The sequence below is a fragment of the Magallana gigas genome, chromosome 3 (genome assembly GCF_963853765.1).
Source record: "Magallana gigas chromosome 3, xbMagGiga1.1, whole genome shotgun sequence".
Lineage (NCBI taxonomy): Eukaryota > Metazoa > Mollusca > Bivalvia > Ostreida > Ostreidae > Magallana > Magallana gigas.
This window is the reverse complement of record NC_088855.1, coordinates 26839659-26856517: the sequence shown is the minus strand read 5'-3', so window position 1 is coordinate 26856517 and position 16859 is coordinate 26839659. Positions and strand designations below refer to the sequence as shown.

At 33.6% G+C, this 16859-nt stretch overlaps 1 protein-coding gene across 1 annotated transcript in view; it reads left to right on the top strand.

Moving 5' to 3' along the window:
- LOC105327154 (C-Maf-inducing protein) overlaps nt 1-13517 on the top strand; it is a 30076-nt gene extending 16559 nt beyond the window's left edge. The window contains exons 6-19 of the mRNA XM_011427467.4: nt 806-913; nt 1274-1354; nt 1542-1645; nt 2600-2701; nt 3245-3331; nt 3624-3689; nt 4155-4181; nt 4274-4430; nt 4911-5024; nt 5210-5350; nt 5556-5750; nt 6107-6212; nt 7257-7327; nt 7620-13517. Of these exons, the coding sequence (XP_011425769.1) occupies nt 806-913; nt 1274-1354; nt 1542-1645; nt 2600-2701; nt 3245-3331; nt 3624-3689; nt 4155-4181; nt 4274-4430; nt 4911-5024; nt 5210-5350; nt 5556-5750; nt 6107-6212; nt 7257-7327; nt 7620-7673 (1413 nt within the window). The 3' untranslated portion in view covers nt 7674-13517. The remainder of the gene's footprint in view (nt 1-805; nt 914-1273; nt 1355-1541; nt 1646-2599; nt 2702-3244; nt 3332-3623; nt 3690-4154; nt 4182-4273; nt 4431-4910; nt 5025-5209; nt 5351-5555; nt 5751-6106; nt 6213-7256; nt 7328-7619) is intronic.
- Nucleotides 13518-16859: the final 3342 nt, after the last annotated feature.

Here is a 16859-nt window from a genome sequence, read left to right as displayed (position 1 = left end):
CTTGACAATCTTCCAATTTGTGTATAAGCACAGCAAACAGATACGAAAGATCACCCAGTCAAACTGAACTGTCATTGCCCTACACTAGGAGTAAACTTTGGTTCTGTTTTTTTTTTTTTTTTTTTAATTTTTGATGATGTAATGGTATACTTCATACAGTTGATTTTTTTCTCATTTCATTTCCTTGTTTTTATTAAATTGTCGGTCATAGTTTCATTCCACCAACATTTAGATAAATGAATTATTGATGCCTGCCAGTTTAAAACCCGTATTTCATTTATTCTGAAAATTTACTCATAATTTATTTCAGTTGAATGTAAGGGAATTATTTTCTTTTGTGGAAACACCAATAATAGTTAGGGGCGGGGCTTGACGGTTTTGACAGGTAGTTAGGTTCGAATGGTATTCATTCTGGCATTCAAACTTTGCAAGAGAAAGTTTATTTTAACAGTTTATTAATAAGTGTTAATTTTAGTATTTGATAAGATGCTTACAGAGTTGTACAAGGATTGGCTCTTGAGCTGTTATGATAAGCTGCTTGTCAGATTGAAAACTTCAAAAGTTTTTAAGCAAGGTTTGTGAGTTTGTTGATTGCAATGGATTGACTTTCCACATTGCAGTGAGTGCAAATGTGAAAAAAATTAATGAATTATTGTTTGTTATCTGGTGTTTAATGTTTATTACGGGGTGGAAGGACAAGAGAACCATTAATATCATGAAGGAAGATGGGTGTAGAGAGTGTGAGCTTGTTCACTTTCTCTTAATTCATTCATATTTGACTTTTTGTTTCATTATTTGTCTACAGAATGCAGATTTCATAACCAGGGTAGCACATGAAAACATAATTGTGGCCCTGGCACCTCTTTTGGAAAACAACCATCCTACACAAGAGATCTGTGAATTTTTCAGCAAGGTTGGTAGAATTTGAGTAGCTGTTTATCCATTAACATCCCCCCTCCCTTTCTAAAATAAATAAGGAAGAGAAAACTATTGGTCGTTTGAGAAAACAGAATCCCCAAGAGGTCGAAATAGGTAATCAACAAAATAAAAATACCTTATATGTACACATTTTTAAAATCAGTGTACTTCACTGACAGCAGAGTCAATTAATTCATACTGAGCAAAATGTTAGTCTCTCTTGCTGTGCAGATGCATAGACATATTATGCCTATGCCAGGATATATACTACTGTGTATATGTTATAGAGACATATTATGCCTATGCTGAGGTTTATACCTGGGTCCTTCAGGATTGTATTTGATTCTGATTTCAGCACTGTAAAAACAGCCCTCGCTCCAGTATAGTGATAGAGCTGTTCACACCTGTGGTACAGAGGATACTAAAACACAACACAGTGAGTGTCTCTCTCTCTCTCTCTCTCTCTCTCTCTCTCGCTCGCATCTCATCTCATCTCATCTGTAACAAATGCTGCAGTATTATAAAAGCTCTTCTCTGACTGTTTTCAAGAATAACAAAGCTTTTTAATTGGAATGATAAACAAACTTCATACATTGAAAATGCATTTTTAAAAAAAATTTCAGGACTTTGGGAAATATCCAAGAATGCGAGGATTTGTACAAGAATATGTGCAGGCCTTAAACTGTCAAAATGGTGGCTATGATGTGGTTCAGAATTTTGTGAAAAGGTTTGATTCCATTTAAAATTATCAAATAAACGTAATTATAAAATCAACTGTATTTTGATGTATGTAGATATTTTCCTTCTAACTGTATATCCATGTTTAACCCTGATGAATAACTCAGAAGAGCAAAAGGCTTCGCTTTAAAGAGCTTTCTTTTCAAAGATTGTCCAGCACAGCTTACGCTAAACCAACTTTTTTTCATGTGCCAGAAATTTTCTTGAGGTTCATGAGAGCTTCATCATCATGAATATTTCTCACGGCGAAACATTGTCATATGTTATGGGTCTGGATAGAGCTTGGTTGTGAACATTATTCGTCGTGAAAGAGTGTATCAGAAGTAAATTGCGGATTAAAGTCGTTTCAAATAAAAGTTGGTTTACAGCGTATATTTAACCCAATTCTGGAACAAAAATCTTTTATTGAAGGGTTATTATAGTACATTTAAAATTTGTATTTCCATTTGACCAATTAAAGTAGATTCAAGTTTGTTTAAACTTTCACCCCTTTAGGTCTAGAGGGAGCTAAAATTGATTAAACTCTATGAATTCAGCTAATATGATGTTGATCAAAACAAACCTATACATAGAAAGCAACTAACATGGATATAAATAACGTCATATAATGAACAAAGGAGCTAAAATTTGTAAAATTAAAATGAAAGCAAGTTCGCATATTAGATATTTCATTTCTTTGACCCCAAGGAATTTCTACATATGTATTTGGCTATTATTGTATGGGATTGAAATCTTTGATTCAATTTTTTGGAGGGAAAATTATGATTGAATTAAATATTTCACAGGGAATGGACAATTTCACATGCTCAACAGAATTTAACATTTAATTCAAGTTTACCCTCATTTCACAGTCTGGTAGTCTATTGCTGTACTTGAATGGAAATTTGGTTGTGGAATTCTGTACACCCGTTTGCTAAAGGTGTTTTTTGTGTTGTTTTGACAGCATGCACAGCCCGGCCAGCGCCTGTCCCCACCCACGTGTTCTACCTAACCTGGTCGCAGTCTGTCTGGCCGCCATCTATTCCTGTTTTGAGGAGAAGAAAAAGTAAGTCTCATTTGAGTTTTAATTTGTATTCATTAAAATTTTTGGAAAATATTTTGGCAGTTCTGAACCCTCATGAAGTCATCATTCAGATTTAAATAGGCTTCTTCAGATTAATTCATTCCTTTTCCGTAAAAGTGAAATAAAATCATGAACGTGACTATGACAATTGTTACTGTGGTTTCATTAATATTCAAGGGTTTCAATTTCCTAGGATAAATTAAAGTGAAAATCACAGTTTCAAGGATACGTAAATTCGTGGCCAATGACCCTATCAATACTAAATGTTAATAGAAATTGCACTTCAATGAACATTTTATTTCGTGGAATAACTTAACAACAAAATCCATGAAAATTGGTATTCAACGAATATTGATGAAACCACAGTACTTTGTTTTAATTAAACTAACCGGTATTCAGTATTATCACACAGCACTAAGTAGTTCATCAAGTCTATACTAGTTTACTTGAACTTACAAGTAGTCTATTGTCTTATCGATGTCAATGTTTGTATGTTTTTATAGTTGTCTTTTCCTTTTTTAATAGTGCCATGCAAGACAACACCAATACAGTTTTAGACATTCAGGAATGGGAAAATAAGCTTTGTTGTTACATTGGCATGCTGGACACCATGTAAGACCACAATGCCAAGAATGGCTTAACAAATGAAATGGGAACATAAATTTATTCAATTGTAAAAATGAGAAAATTGAATTATTCCCCTTTGCAAAACTAGCAATAATAACAAGTATCTGCCTGCTGCATTGTGTTTCGAAATTTGGGGCCTGAAAAGCTAGGTTAAATTTTTTGCCCTAAAACAAATGGATGTCTGATTTAAAGGTAATGAAATATGCATTTACATGTAGAAGGTAAAATTGTCATACCAAAAGAACAGCTGTAGAATGTGTATGTGTGTGTTTTGTAGGTCAGCGTTCGCAGACTGGCGTCTTGTGTTGGGCAGTCTTCTTCAACCAATTCCTTTCCCAAATGAGTAAGGCACCTTTTGAATCCATATTTTGTGATTGGATATGCAACTGAAATAAACTGGAATAAACTTTTGATGAAATAAATGACAGCAGAATATCTTTTATTTAAATTCAAGGATTTTATTGGTAATCATGGCGTAACTCTAGAAAAAGAAACATTAATTGAAACTGCAAAAACAGCACCTAAATATATTAAATGGATTTTAAAAGGAATCAGTATAAAAGATCATGATAATGCCAACTTGTTTTTGAAATTGGGTTTCAAGTCGGAGTACCCGGTATTAAATTTTGATCATGACATCTGTTATCTGTGGATGTGTAATGTAGTCTGATGTTGATTATTTTTGAAATGCACTACCTTAATTCATAAGTTTATTGATTATTCCTGCAGGCAGAATAGAACTAAGTATTATGATTTTTTTCCTCTCTGCTATTCTAGTCTTATCACTGTTTTTTTTGTTCAATTTCAGTGCACTTGCAAATGAGCTTTTTACATCGTAAGTATTGTTTGATGATCTTTTTATTTTGTTTAAGATATTTTGAAATACTCTGAACATTTATAAGTTTATGAATTGTACTTTGTTAACAGCAAAATGAAGAGTGTGCTGAGAAACATAGCATCTGATGAAAAGTGTGACGTCCACCAGACGATCCTGGGGATCCGCGAGGGCAAGGAGGGCTGGTTCCACCTGTACACCCCGGGCACGATAGGGTGTGACGATGAGGGGGAGCTGTGGGGGGTCATGGTAAACAGCATATTCACTGATGATTAACTCTGATAACATGGAGATATCATAAAATCCGATTCACCAACGATATTAAATGTACAGCTGTAAAAAATTACAGGTTATGGCAGACTGACCTCTTAATTAACTAATGAAAAAAAACATTGATGATGTTTTAGAAGTAATGGTAGATTCAGAATATCTCAATTTGATGAGATTGGATGTGATCTTGAAATGAGCAATGTATTTAGATGTCATAAAGTTTTAATGAAACTTAATGGTTTAACAAGTACCGGTATCCAAAAGAAATTTTGAATTTCCATTCAAGTTTATTTATTCCTATCACCTGTTATAAATTGATTTCCTTCTAGTCTGTACCTTTAATAAAAAAAAAAAAAACCTTTTTTATAACTAGCGAAAACAATTGTGTATTTAAATTACTTGAGAATAATGGATTGTATATGGGGTTTTTTTTCAACCTTAAAATTTTGATATTTTTAGTTGAAAAGTCTGATCAGATGTTGCTGCAAGAGGAAGAAGTTTCTGACAGAGTTGAACAAGATGATTGGTCCAGTGATGTTACTGGCATTAAGGGAAAATGAGGCAGCCATGGAGGTTTGTCAAGCTTAATGGAAAACTTGTTATAACTGAGTTTTAAGAGTGAGGTGAAAAAACTCCTGTTATAGAATTTTCTGAAATCATATTTGGTGACAGTAGATTGTGAATTTGACAAGCAAAGGAAAGTAACTCCTGATTAGCTAAGGACGGTTTTGTGATTTCTGATTTTGTTTACCTGACAGGTGCTCTGTGCGATGTTAGAGTTGGAGGTGGTAGATAATGAGGACCTCAAACTACAAATGGTGACCACGCTACAGAGCACATGTAAAGGCAAGCGGATGTACGCTCAGCTGTGTGAGCGACAGATTGCTCTGCGAGAACTAGTAAGTACATCACTCAGCAAGTTCAAGTTGGGATGTTGTAAACTCAAGCAGGACACAGGATTTTGCTGGGTTGATTTAGCCTTACTATTTTTATTTGGCATTTTAACAACTGACAAAATCTTGAATCTTGAATCTAACAAGCCATGACACGTTATGTCATAGGATAGAAATCACTATATGGGTTTATGGGTGTTTTATTTTGCAGCAACAAAAAGGAGGACCAAAGAAACTGACCCTGCCATCCAAATCCACAGACTCAGACCTGGCCAAGATGTTGAGTTCCGGATCCTTTGGCAACCTGGAATGTCTGAGTCTAGCATTCACACACGTCACGAGTGCATGTGCTAATGATCTGATCAAGCTACCATCACTCCGCTACCTTAACCTCTGGTCCACACAGGTAAGATTGATATCATATTTAAAAAATAATTAAAATTTATTAAATTGATAATTAGATAATAATCTACAATATTGTATGATAGTAAAGTTTTTAAAAAAGCAATCACTGTTTAAAACCAGGTTTTTTTTCTAATATCTGTTTTAATCATTATGAAAAAATAATGTTTATATTTGTGCTCAATATTGGTTTGCCTATTATGAAAAAATAATTTTTATATTTTTTCTTGATATTGGTTTGCCTTGGACCTTTCATTAAAAAAAGAAACTGATTGTCAATCATTGCAATTTATTTATCGTATTCATATACTCCATGCATTGTTGAGGAAAAGTTAGAGTTATTTTCCTTTGTATTATTAGTTTGGTGACAATGGTCTCCAGTTGATATCGGAGTATCTACAGAAGTTGCAAGTTCTCAATCTGTGTGAGACGCCTGTCACAGACAAGGGGCTGTCCTGCTTAGCCAGTGAGTAATCAAACAGATCAACTCACATGTTGTTGCTTGTTTAATTAATTTGTTGAAAATGATTTCATGTCAAGTGCATTAATTTTTGGAGTTTTTTTTTATGACAGCATTTGTGTGCATTTATGTTGTTGTTTTGTGATCACATTTAAATGCACATTTTCATATGCATTTATTTTAGTTGCTAATAGCGATAGATGATGTAAATAAGTTTTAAAATTCTGCTCACAAAATTTAGCTAGCCCTAATGATAGATTGAAATGAAACTTTCTACACTTGCACCACATAGTGAACATTTGTTGTAATTCAGTATTATCAGACATGTAACATTGTTTTTTTTAGCTCACCTGAGCTGAAGCTCAAGTGAGCTATTCTGATCACTTTTTGTCCTGCCTCAGTCTGTCCATCCATTCGTCTGTCTGTTAACTTTTTACATTTTTTACTTCTTCTCCAGAACCACAGAGCCAATTTTACCAAACTTGGCACAAAGCGTCATTGGATTAAATGGATTCAAATTTGTTAAACTTAAGGGCCACGCTGTCTCTCAAGGGGAGATAATTAGAAATTAGAATTTTCCCTAGTAAAGAGAACAGACCTTGAAACTTTTTGGTTATACATATGGGTGGCAACATAACAGGAGCAAATATTGCTGGCAACCTCTGTACTTGACACTAAAATACAGAAGAATTCTTTTAGTCTAATTTTAAGTTTTAAGCATTAGGATGAGCGTGAAAATAATATTAACCCTATTTTCCCTTTATAAATGTTATGTGTGTATATATACATGTATTCATAAAAAACAATTCAGAAGAAACTCAAGATGGATTAATTCTTAAAACATTTTAAATGGCAGAAAAATAGTAAAACATGTGTATGATCAGTTGGAAATGTTACATAGGTACACACTTAGGAGAACTTGTTAATGAATGAATGAAAAAATAGACTGAACATTAGATTGAACATTGAGGTAGTATAGCTATACTTGTATGGTATTGTAGCCAAACAATTGTTGTAAAATATATTTATGAACCTGTATTTTGATTGTAGCATTGAAGAATCTCAGAAAACTCAATCTGAACAGCACCAGCCTATCTAAGTTAACATTTGAAGGATTAGTGGTAAGATCATCAAGATGGCTTCAAACTCATTACTTTATCAGCAATCAATTATCTAGGCACTTAGTTTTCATTAATTCTATAAGAATGGATGAATAATTTGGTTTAAAAAAATTTGTTGTCTAAGTAAAAATCATGTGTTTACATTCATTGCTGGGATAAGAGTTTACAAACGCAATTGATGAATTATGGCCCCCTAGGATAGGTGATGATTCCACAGGTTAAGCTGCCTGGCTCATGTGACAAAGGTCAGGCAATAGATCAAGGAAATTACTTTGATGTTTCTTTTCTGTAGGAAAAGCTGCCGGCATTACAGGAGTGTGATGTGAGATACACGGACGCCTGGTGATTACGCTCTTCTCTGCGGTGTCTATGTTATACAAAACAAACAAAACAAAAATAACAAAAAACAACAAACATCCTTTCTCATCATTGCTGCATGTGACCATCTTTTGTTGTGTGAGAGTGTGGCAGGCAGCAAGCCGCAAGGTTGTCATCTCGTACACAGGTCACATGATCAGATGTTGGCGCCGGCAGGAGCAAGTGGCTCTCGGATTGATTCGCGCATGTTGAACAATTTTCAGTCAAACTTTCATACAGAACAAAACAAGGGACCCATGGTATGCCTTGAAGGAGAAGAGAAAAAAGACTCTGTGTTTGGCTCCATCTTGTGCTGCTACAGCGGGGGAAAACAAACAGGAAGTATATTGGATGCTCCTCTACATTACACATGTTATATTCATGGAGAGAAGAAGTTCAACTTTATAAATCTTTATATATATACACATGTACTTCTATATGGAGGTAAAGAAAACGACAATGTCTTTACTTATTTGCATAATGTGCTTTTTCAGTAACCATTGTTGTCATTTGTTCCTGCTTGTTAATTGTTATTTTGCCATATATATTTAGAAGCAAAATAGGGGGAAAATGTCTCGTGGTTATCATACTGTGTGAATGCATGAAGTGGTGCCCATTAGGTGAATCCATCACAGGGAACTCCCCCTGTGTAAGTCTTAAGTCTATCTGTCATACAATCTTTTCTGTCTGAACTGGTAAAGTCCACAAGGGTTTTTTTTTCCATTCAGGGTTTCCCTGGCTTAAAAACCTAAAAAATAGTTTAAATTTCTTTGCACTAAATTGTTTTTGAAGTTGTTCCTGCTATGGGGATATCAATACATCCTGTTGTTAATGACAATTATTTGGAAGTTTTTAGTTGAAGAATATTTTGTTAAGTGTGTAATGTTTTTGAGCTGTATATATTAACCCTCTAGCATTTTTACACACCTAATTTTACTTCTGTGATATATGATAAATTAGACATTTCCTTCTTTGGTGCTGATACTTTGGGTGTGCTATATATATATATATCTATTTATTTTTTTGTTTAGAAAAAGAAGAAAACTTTTGATATCTACTGAATTCAATTTCCATAAAGTGACCTATACAGGAAATTAATAATGGGGCCAAATACTTCTTTCTTAACTGTACCACTCATTATTGATAAAATCAAGAATTTAAGGGATTATCAATTAAGTAGGAATTATTTACCTTCATTCACCAGAAACTTTGAAGAAAAAAAAAATGCCCTGAAAGCATGTTCCTCATGCACTGATCATTAAACGATCATTATGTGATGAAAAGTCGGGGGGGGGGGGAATTTTTCTTTTGCTTTATGCTTGTTTTGTTTGTTTATTGAATGTCTTGGTTTACTGATCAGTACAGGGGGAAATAGATAGGTAAAGCTGCAGTGAAAATAACGGCGCCACGTACTGGTGCATAGTAAGATCAGTGACATAGCAAATTAAACAGGACTTTTCATGTCATGCATTGTCTTGACGCAAGTCTGTTGAACAGAAAATGGTATCTATTGTAACTGTTAAAGTGATGAATCAGTTTAATCTTGTACAATTAATTTATCTTGAAATGGTTCAGATAAGAGCATGCTGTGACTCCACCACTTTGTTGGCTTGTTGTAGTCACAATGGCTATAGGAGATCTTCTGATCAGTATGGTCTGCTGTGTGTTTATATGTCAGTCAAGTTCCTCCCTCCTTTCTCCAGAACCTACACACAGAGAGGTTTTATTCAATCCTACCCTGTCTGAATCTCTTTCTTAAATAATAAAAACTCTTTCTTCAGTATTTCAGAAGCTAGCAATTGGATGTTAATCAAAACTTTTACAGTAAAACTAATGATGCATATATTATGTTTTTATCACTGCCTAACAAGCATTTTTATGAATACTAGCATTAATCCAACAAATTTTTATTAGACACAGTTCTAAAATAATTAATGAAAAATAAGGGTATTAAATGAATTTGAATTGCTATTAAGTTCATTTGGGTGAGATCTTTATGACAGAGAAAGCTCACGAGTTGTGCAGACTTGGATATATGAGGTTTGTCTGGTGAGCTGTTGGGCCTATGAGTCTCTTGTTGTAAGCATTATGTCTGTTCGTTGCTCTATATTGTCTTCAATTGCTCATGTTTTAAATTTTTGTTAATATGTGATTCTAGTCTTGAAGTATATTCAGTGAGAGATGCAGTATTTTCAACACTATACAAAAGTTGACGGTTTCCTTTTGTGTTGTTAGTGTGTATGATTAGTCGATCATTTATTTGTTTGTTTTTAATTATAGTTACACAGATAATGTTATTTAAAGTTATTTATATACTTGTTTTAACTAGTTTTCTGAATTAGTGCCTGTTTGATTACAGCAACATGATGCTAGTGCAACTACAGTACACTGCTTGTATTACAACTCGTGTACATGTACATGTATTTTAAACCAGCACCCTCTGTTTCAGCTCCTGGTGAGTTTAAAAGGGTAGGTTGAAATCTTTGCATCATACAAATATTTTAAGTTTTGTGGAAGAATTTACTACGCAAAGTATTCTATGATTCTATGAGCCCCCCCCCCCCAAAAAAAAAAAAAAAGTAAATGAAACATCAAAATCTACATCAGTGACATGCATACATGTGCAATTTTTAGTTGTTTTTTCTAGTTTTATTTTAAAGTTGTTTAACTTATTCATATCTACTATATGTATTCTTTAAAATGTTCATGATCTCCTGAAGGCAAAAAAATCTATTTTTCCAGTTTTTGACTTTTTATATAAAATGATAAGAATTTTTCTAGAGTAATGCGCATTGCTCTCTATACAGTGGCTTACATTAAATTTACAGGACCAGCCATGTGAATAGAATTATTGTAATCTTTACTGGCACGTGCATGAAGTCAAATGTTGCATTTCGAGTCATTCTCTCTGTAATCTACAAATTTCTACATCAGTTGGTATGGTGCCTTATTTATCTGTACCAATTTGAATATTTATGATTTCTATAGTGTAAATAAGTTTGGATTTTAGAGCGTTGATGAGAAATGTGGTCATATTTTGTGATGGGGGCAATAAATTAATGTGTTTATTTGTTTGTTGGCCATTAAGTGCTGTACCAGCAGTATGGCTCTGTAGTTTGTACATGTCAAGTTGATGTGTAGTTACAAAGTTGGATTAGAAACCCAAGTTGAGTGCAATTTTTATGTACAGATCATTAAAGCATAACATTTATTTATGTATATAATATATCCCACCCAGTGTTTTTCTCATTCTGTATTTATCTCCACATTCAAATAATTCTGTGTAGATTTTGACCATCCATTTTTCTGCTTCTTGTGTTCATAAACTTTTACAGGTATATTGACAGATTATTTTAGAAACTCGTTATATTTTTATTACTTTTTTGTGGAACTACAGCAATTTAACGGGCAAAAGCTGTAATTTCTTGTAGAAATACAACTGATGCAGCGAAACCCATTTTACATAGTTAAGGAGGTATGGAGATATTAATATAGAAGAAAATACATCATAATTAAAACAGAATTCTCAAAAGACGATGGGGAAATAAGGCATGTAAAATGCATATATTAAGATGGGGAAGATACTGTAAAATGAAAATATCAGCAAATTTTATAAAAAATTGTTCAAAACATAACAACGATTTGTAACCCTTTAATATGCTTATTACTGTAAATTTCTAATTAAACGCGAGGAATTAATGTCCGCATAAAATCCCAAGAGGCACATCTCGCAGATTTTAAAATCTCGCTTTTATTTTACTGACAGATGTAAACTAAATGAATCTATGATAACAATTTCGTTTTTCATGATTTTATAATCTTGCTATTTGATGCAAAATGGTTGAATTGCAGAATTTTAAAATAAAAAAAATAAGGAATCTACAGCACTTGGAATATATTGATTTTAACAGCATGCGTATGCATATCAAAACCTCAAAAAAGTGTCATTTTTTCAGAACTTTAATGCCTTTTATCCTGTAGAGACTGTTTCTGCTCCAAGTCTAAGTAAGCTTTTTAAGGTTTAATGGAAAACAAACTCATTTCAATCAACAAAAAAACGTGGAGAGATGACCCACTATACATTAAAAAATTATCAATAGATTTAAAGAAATGGAAAAAATTAAATTTAAATTGTATTTTATGATTAAACTAATGGGCATTTGTGCTTTTGTATTTCACCATCTTCTTTACAATATTTTGCCATAAAATGAATTTAAAAATCATGAAAGTGTTTTAAATTGAAAAAAGCCCCTACTGGACTTTAACTCTTTCTAGATTACAAATTGACACTAGCTTGGTTTAGCATGCAGCACAACAAATATATGGAGGACAAAAAAATTAAAGTTGGGGTTATTTCTATGACAGTATGTTACAAAATGAAGTATCCCATGCCTACTTAATCTATGTCTAAGCAAATGAAATTTTTGTAGATTTTTGGAAAAACTGTTCCAAAATTTGCATTGTTACAATGAAAAGGGAATATGTAAATTTGAGCATCTGCATTATTTATATAGTTTAAAATCAAAATGCAACATGAAATGTATATAAGTAAATTAATCCATACGTCAGTTCAATTTTTTTGTCATTTAATAGCAAAGTGCTTCTACTACGAATATATTCATACATATATTTATGATCAATATTTGAACTTTCAAAAATTTGCAATGTAATAGTTTTTCATACTAGAACTGCTTTCCTAACTAATGTACTAAGGTCATTTATAAAAGTCATAAAAGTGGTGTGAATTTTCATGTCATGAAAAATTAACTTGAGACTTCCACCAAGTGTTAACAGCATTAGATTTGAAAAAGTTAGAACTACAGCAATTTCTCTTCAAATTCTGTCAGTTCAGATTTGGTATAACTGTCGGGACAAACAACAAGGTGCGGCCACACAAAGCAATTGTTTCATTTGATTTTATCCAACTTGTCCAAGCATTTAAATAAAGCTGGTTTACTACTAATTTGACAGGGAAAAAAACCCACATTTTTGAGACCCTTTTAGACATTTCTTGTCTTGTTGACCTAGAGATGGTAACTTTGAAATTGGCAATTTAAGCTGAATTTTAATTTTTGGTTTCTATTTGACTTTTCTATTTTGATCTCAACACCGGCTACGTATGATAGAAATTTGAAGCAAATTGGATAAAAAACGACTGGAAAATCGCATGTGTTGACTGCACTGATACACAATGTTGTAGGTGCACAAGAATTGACCTTTACCCAGTGTTTTCATTTATGTACATCTGAGAGTGCCATGATCAAGTTTAAATGTTTTTTTTCTGTGATAACTGTTGTTTAGCCATTCCAGTGCAGTGTAAATTTTAAGTTATGGTGACTGATGATAGATATAATATTGCTCCTTCATGAACAAATTTTAAAATGGACTGTAATGTTCTTCACAACAAGCAGATTTTCTATATGTAAGTACACATAGTTGCCGTGAAGTTTTTCCTTCTCCAACAATGCATTTGTAATATCTTTTTGACAGAATTTTTTTTTTTGGTCTTTTTTTTTTAAATATTAGAAATGGCTATAACAGTATAATTTGATAGCTTTAATCTTTGCTGAAGCATTTGAGTATGTTGGAATGGTCATCTGCAAAGTACACATTGGTCAGTTTAACCATGCCTAATCAATTCATAGAATATATTCAATTACAAGGATTCTAAATTTTCAACAAGTATATTTAATTTCATGTCATTGTTACCAAGTAAAGGCAGTTAAGACATAAGAATCCACATAGAATTGTCATAGCTACTTTGCTTTACTTGAATGTTGCGTGCTTTTTCATATGTTAATTGTCAAATCTGATAATAAATGTTAAAACTTTAGTTTGTGATTTTCTTTTTTCATTTTCAAAAGACTGGCCTTTTTAGCTCGTGGAATAGGTCCTGTATCTAAGTTACAACTTGTTCTATCTTCACCAAACTTGCATGTATGATGCATCTTGACCTACTTATGGACTTAAAAGACTTGGATGCTGAATCTGAGCCATGAACTTCAGATTCTGGAGGGGGGTAAGGTTTTGGGAGTAGGTTAAAGTTTTTGGAGCAGGTGCCCTTTGATGGCCATCATTTTGTTCATTATTAATTTCAGTATGGTGCAATTAAGTAATTCCCCTTGGCATTTTGTCTTTACAACACCTATTTAGTTGATACTGCAGAGTCATGTGATATCACATTCCACAGATGCACTTTCACATCAATATTGGAAAAGGATGAACACCACATGAATGTACTTTCAGCCACTAAAAATTATGAAAATAATTGTTTAATATAATATTATAATATAGGCTACCATGATATCATATGATACTATATTTTATTGAATCAGATTACAATATCCTGTTGTATATTATGATGAATAGTGTATCACATGATAACAAGAGGCCCATGGGCCACATTGCTAACCTGAGAAACAATAGCTATGATAAAATCAGATAAATGGAATTATAATACAAACTATCTGGACAATTTTGTATAATACATGTAGATCCTATGTAAATAAAAATCCATTTCTAATTCTTATTATCACTAGTTCCTTTTCTAACAGGATAATTTTATAGTAATAACACATGTTGAGCAAGGCAGTGCTCAAAAAGATCTTAAACAATTGTTAATGTATATGGGATATAAACCTACATCAAACTTTGAACCCCTTTTGTAGCCCAAGAATTGTACAGGGGCCAAAGTCAACACAATTTAAAAGAATCCCCCGGCTGATACGGATAAGTTTTTGAGAAGATTTCTAAAGATTTACTCTATATATTCCAGTGTAAAAAATTTGATCCCTCATTGTGGCCCCATCCTACCCCTGGGGGTCATGATTTTCACAACTTTGAATCTACACTACCTGAGGATGCCTCCACACAAGTTTCAGCTTCCCTTGCTAAAAGTTTCTGAGAAGATTTTTACAGATTTACTCTATATATTCCTATGTAAAAATTCGACCCCCATTGTGGCCCCACCCTATCCTCGGGAGTCACAAACTTATGCAAGGGAGGGAAAATCATGATTTTCACAACCTTAAATCTACCTGAGGTTGCTTCCATATAAGTTTCAGCTTTCCTGGCCAAATGGTTCTTAAGAAGAAGATTTTTAAATAATTATATTTGACCCCCCCCCCCCACCAATTGTGGCCCCACACTACCCCCCAAGGGTCATGATTTTTACAACCTTGAATTTATGCCAGCTAAGGATGCTTCCACATAAGTTTCAACTTTCTTTGCCAAATGGTTCTTGAGAAGAAGATTTTTAAAAATTTACTCTATATATTCATATGTAAAAAGTTGACCCCCCCCCCCCCCCACACACACATTGTAGCCCCACCCTACCCCCGAGGGTCATGATTTTCACAACTTTGAATCTAAACTATCCGAGGATGCTTCCACACAAGTAAATCTTTAAAAATCTTCTTCTCAGAAACCATTAGGCCAGGAAAGGTGAAACTTGTGTGGAAGCATTCTCAGGTAGTGAGGGTTCAAAGGTGTGGAAATCATGACCCTTAGGGGTGGGGTTGGGCCACAACGAGGGGAGAGGGCAAATTTTTACAACAGGAATATGTAGAGTAAATCTTTAAAAATCTTCTCAGAAACCATTAGGCCTGGCTGAGGAAAGCTGAAACTTGTATGGAAGCATGCTCGGGTAGTGAAAATTCAAAGTTGTGAAATCATGACCCTCAGGGGTTCGGTGGGGCAACAATTTGGGGGGGGGGGGGGGGGTGGTGGACTTTTCACATCAGAATAGTGTAAATCTTTAAAAATCTTCTCAAGAACCATTTGGGCAGGAAAGCTGAAACTTGTTTGGAAGCATCATCAGGTAGTGAGATTTCAAGTTTATTCAAATCATGATTCCCGGGGGGTAGGATGGGTCACAAGGGGGGGGGGGGGGGGGGGGGGGGGAGACAAATTTTTACACAGGAATATATAGAAAAATATCTTTAAATCTTTTTCTAAAAAACATTTGCCTAGAAAAGCTGTAACTTTAGGTAATGCAACTTCAGATAGTGTAGATTGAAATTTGTTAAATTCACAATCTTTAGGAGTACTTTGGGGCCACATTGGGGATTCAGTTGTACAAAGGAAAACATTTTAATTATTCACAAAAACTGAAACATTATATATGCTTTTACTTATATGCAAGCATTTTTATATATTGCTGATTCTTTAAAATTGTTTAAACTTTGGCCCCTGGACGATTATTGGGGCCCACAAGGGGTTCAGAGTTTGATGTAGGTTTATATCCTGTGTATAAACAATTGTAAATGGTCTTTTTGAGAACTGCAAAGCTGAATGTGATATGACTATAAAATCATCCTGTTAGAAAAGGGACTTGATTATAAAAATAAGAGTATCCAGGGGGAAACAGATTTTTTGTATAGGATCTACAAGTATTATACCACATTGTTCAGATATTTTGTATTTTGACTCCATGAAGCTGATTTTATTATACATATTGTTGCTCAGGTGAGCGATGTGGCCCGTGGGCCTCTTGTTTATGAAATACTTCCAAGTCTCAGAAAGGTGATGCCTCGTCTCGGTGAGCTTTGAAATATCGGTACTCGATTCCCTATGATTAATTAAACAATTTATTTACCAATTCATATGGGGGGGGGGGGGGGGGGGGTGTAAAGAGTAATTGTTATTTTCAAAAATTTGCCTATATCTGTATTTCTCTTATATTACTTACTCAATACATATTAGTTGCAGTTAAAACAAACTACTCATCAGAAAAGACTTCTTATAATAAATGTTATGTTTTAGTTTGATATTGGCTCCAAGATTTACAAAGGTTAATATTTTTTTTTTACAAAACAAGAGGTATGACACATAGAAGAGTATGGCCCTTTCCATTGAACAAAATTGAATCTTGCATTCAAAGATACATATATACATGACTATATAAAGTGGGCAAGTTATTGTGCAATTGGTAAGTGACTGAGCAAAATTGATTTGTTTTATGGGTAATGTACTTCTGTGATTTTAGTTTACTGGCTTTGTGTTTTGGAGAAGAAAGGAAAAATAAGCAGACAGTATGGCAATTCGCTGCAGATCTATAGCTCTATAAGAAAATTTTCCTGAAGAGGTACAGATCTATAGCTCTTTGGCAATTTGATTAAAATGACACAGTAGCTGGCTTAAAAAACTTTGGAAATGCATGTACAACAAAGAACCA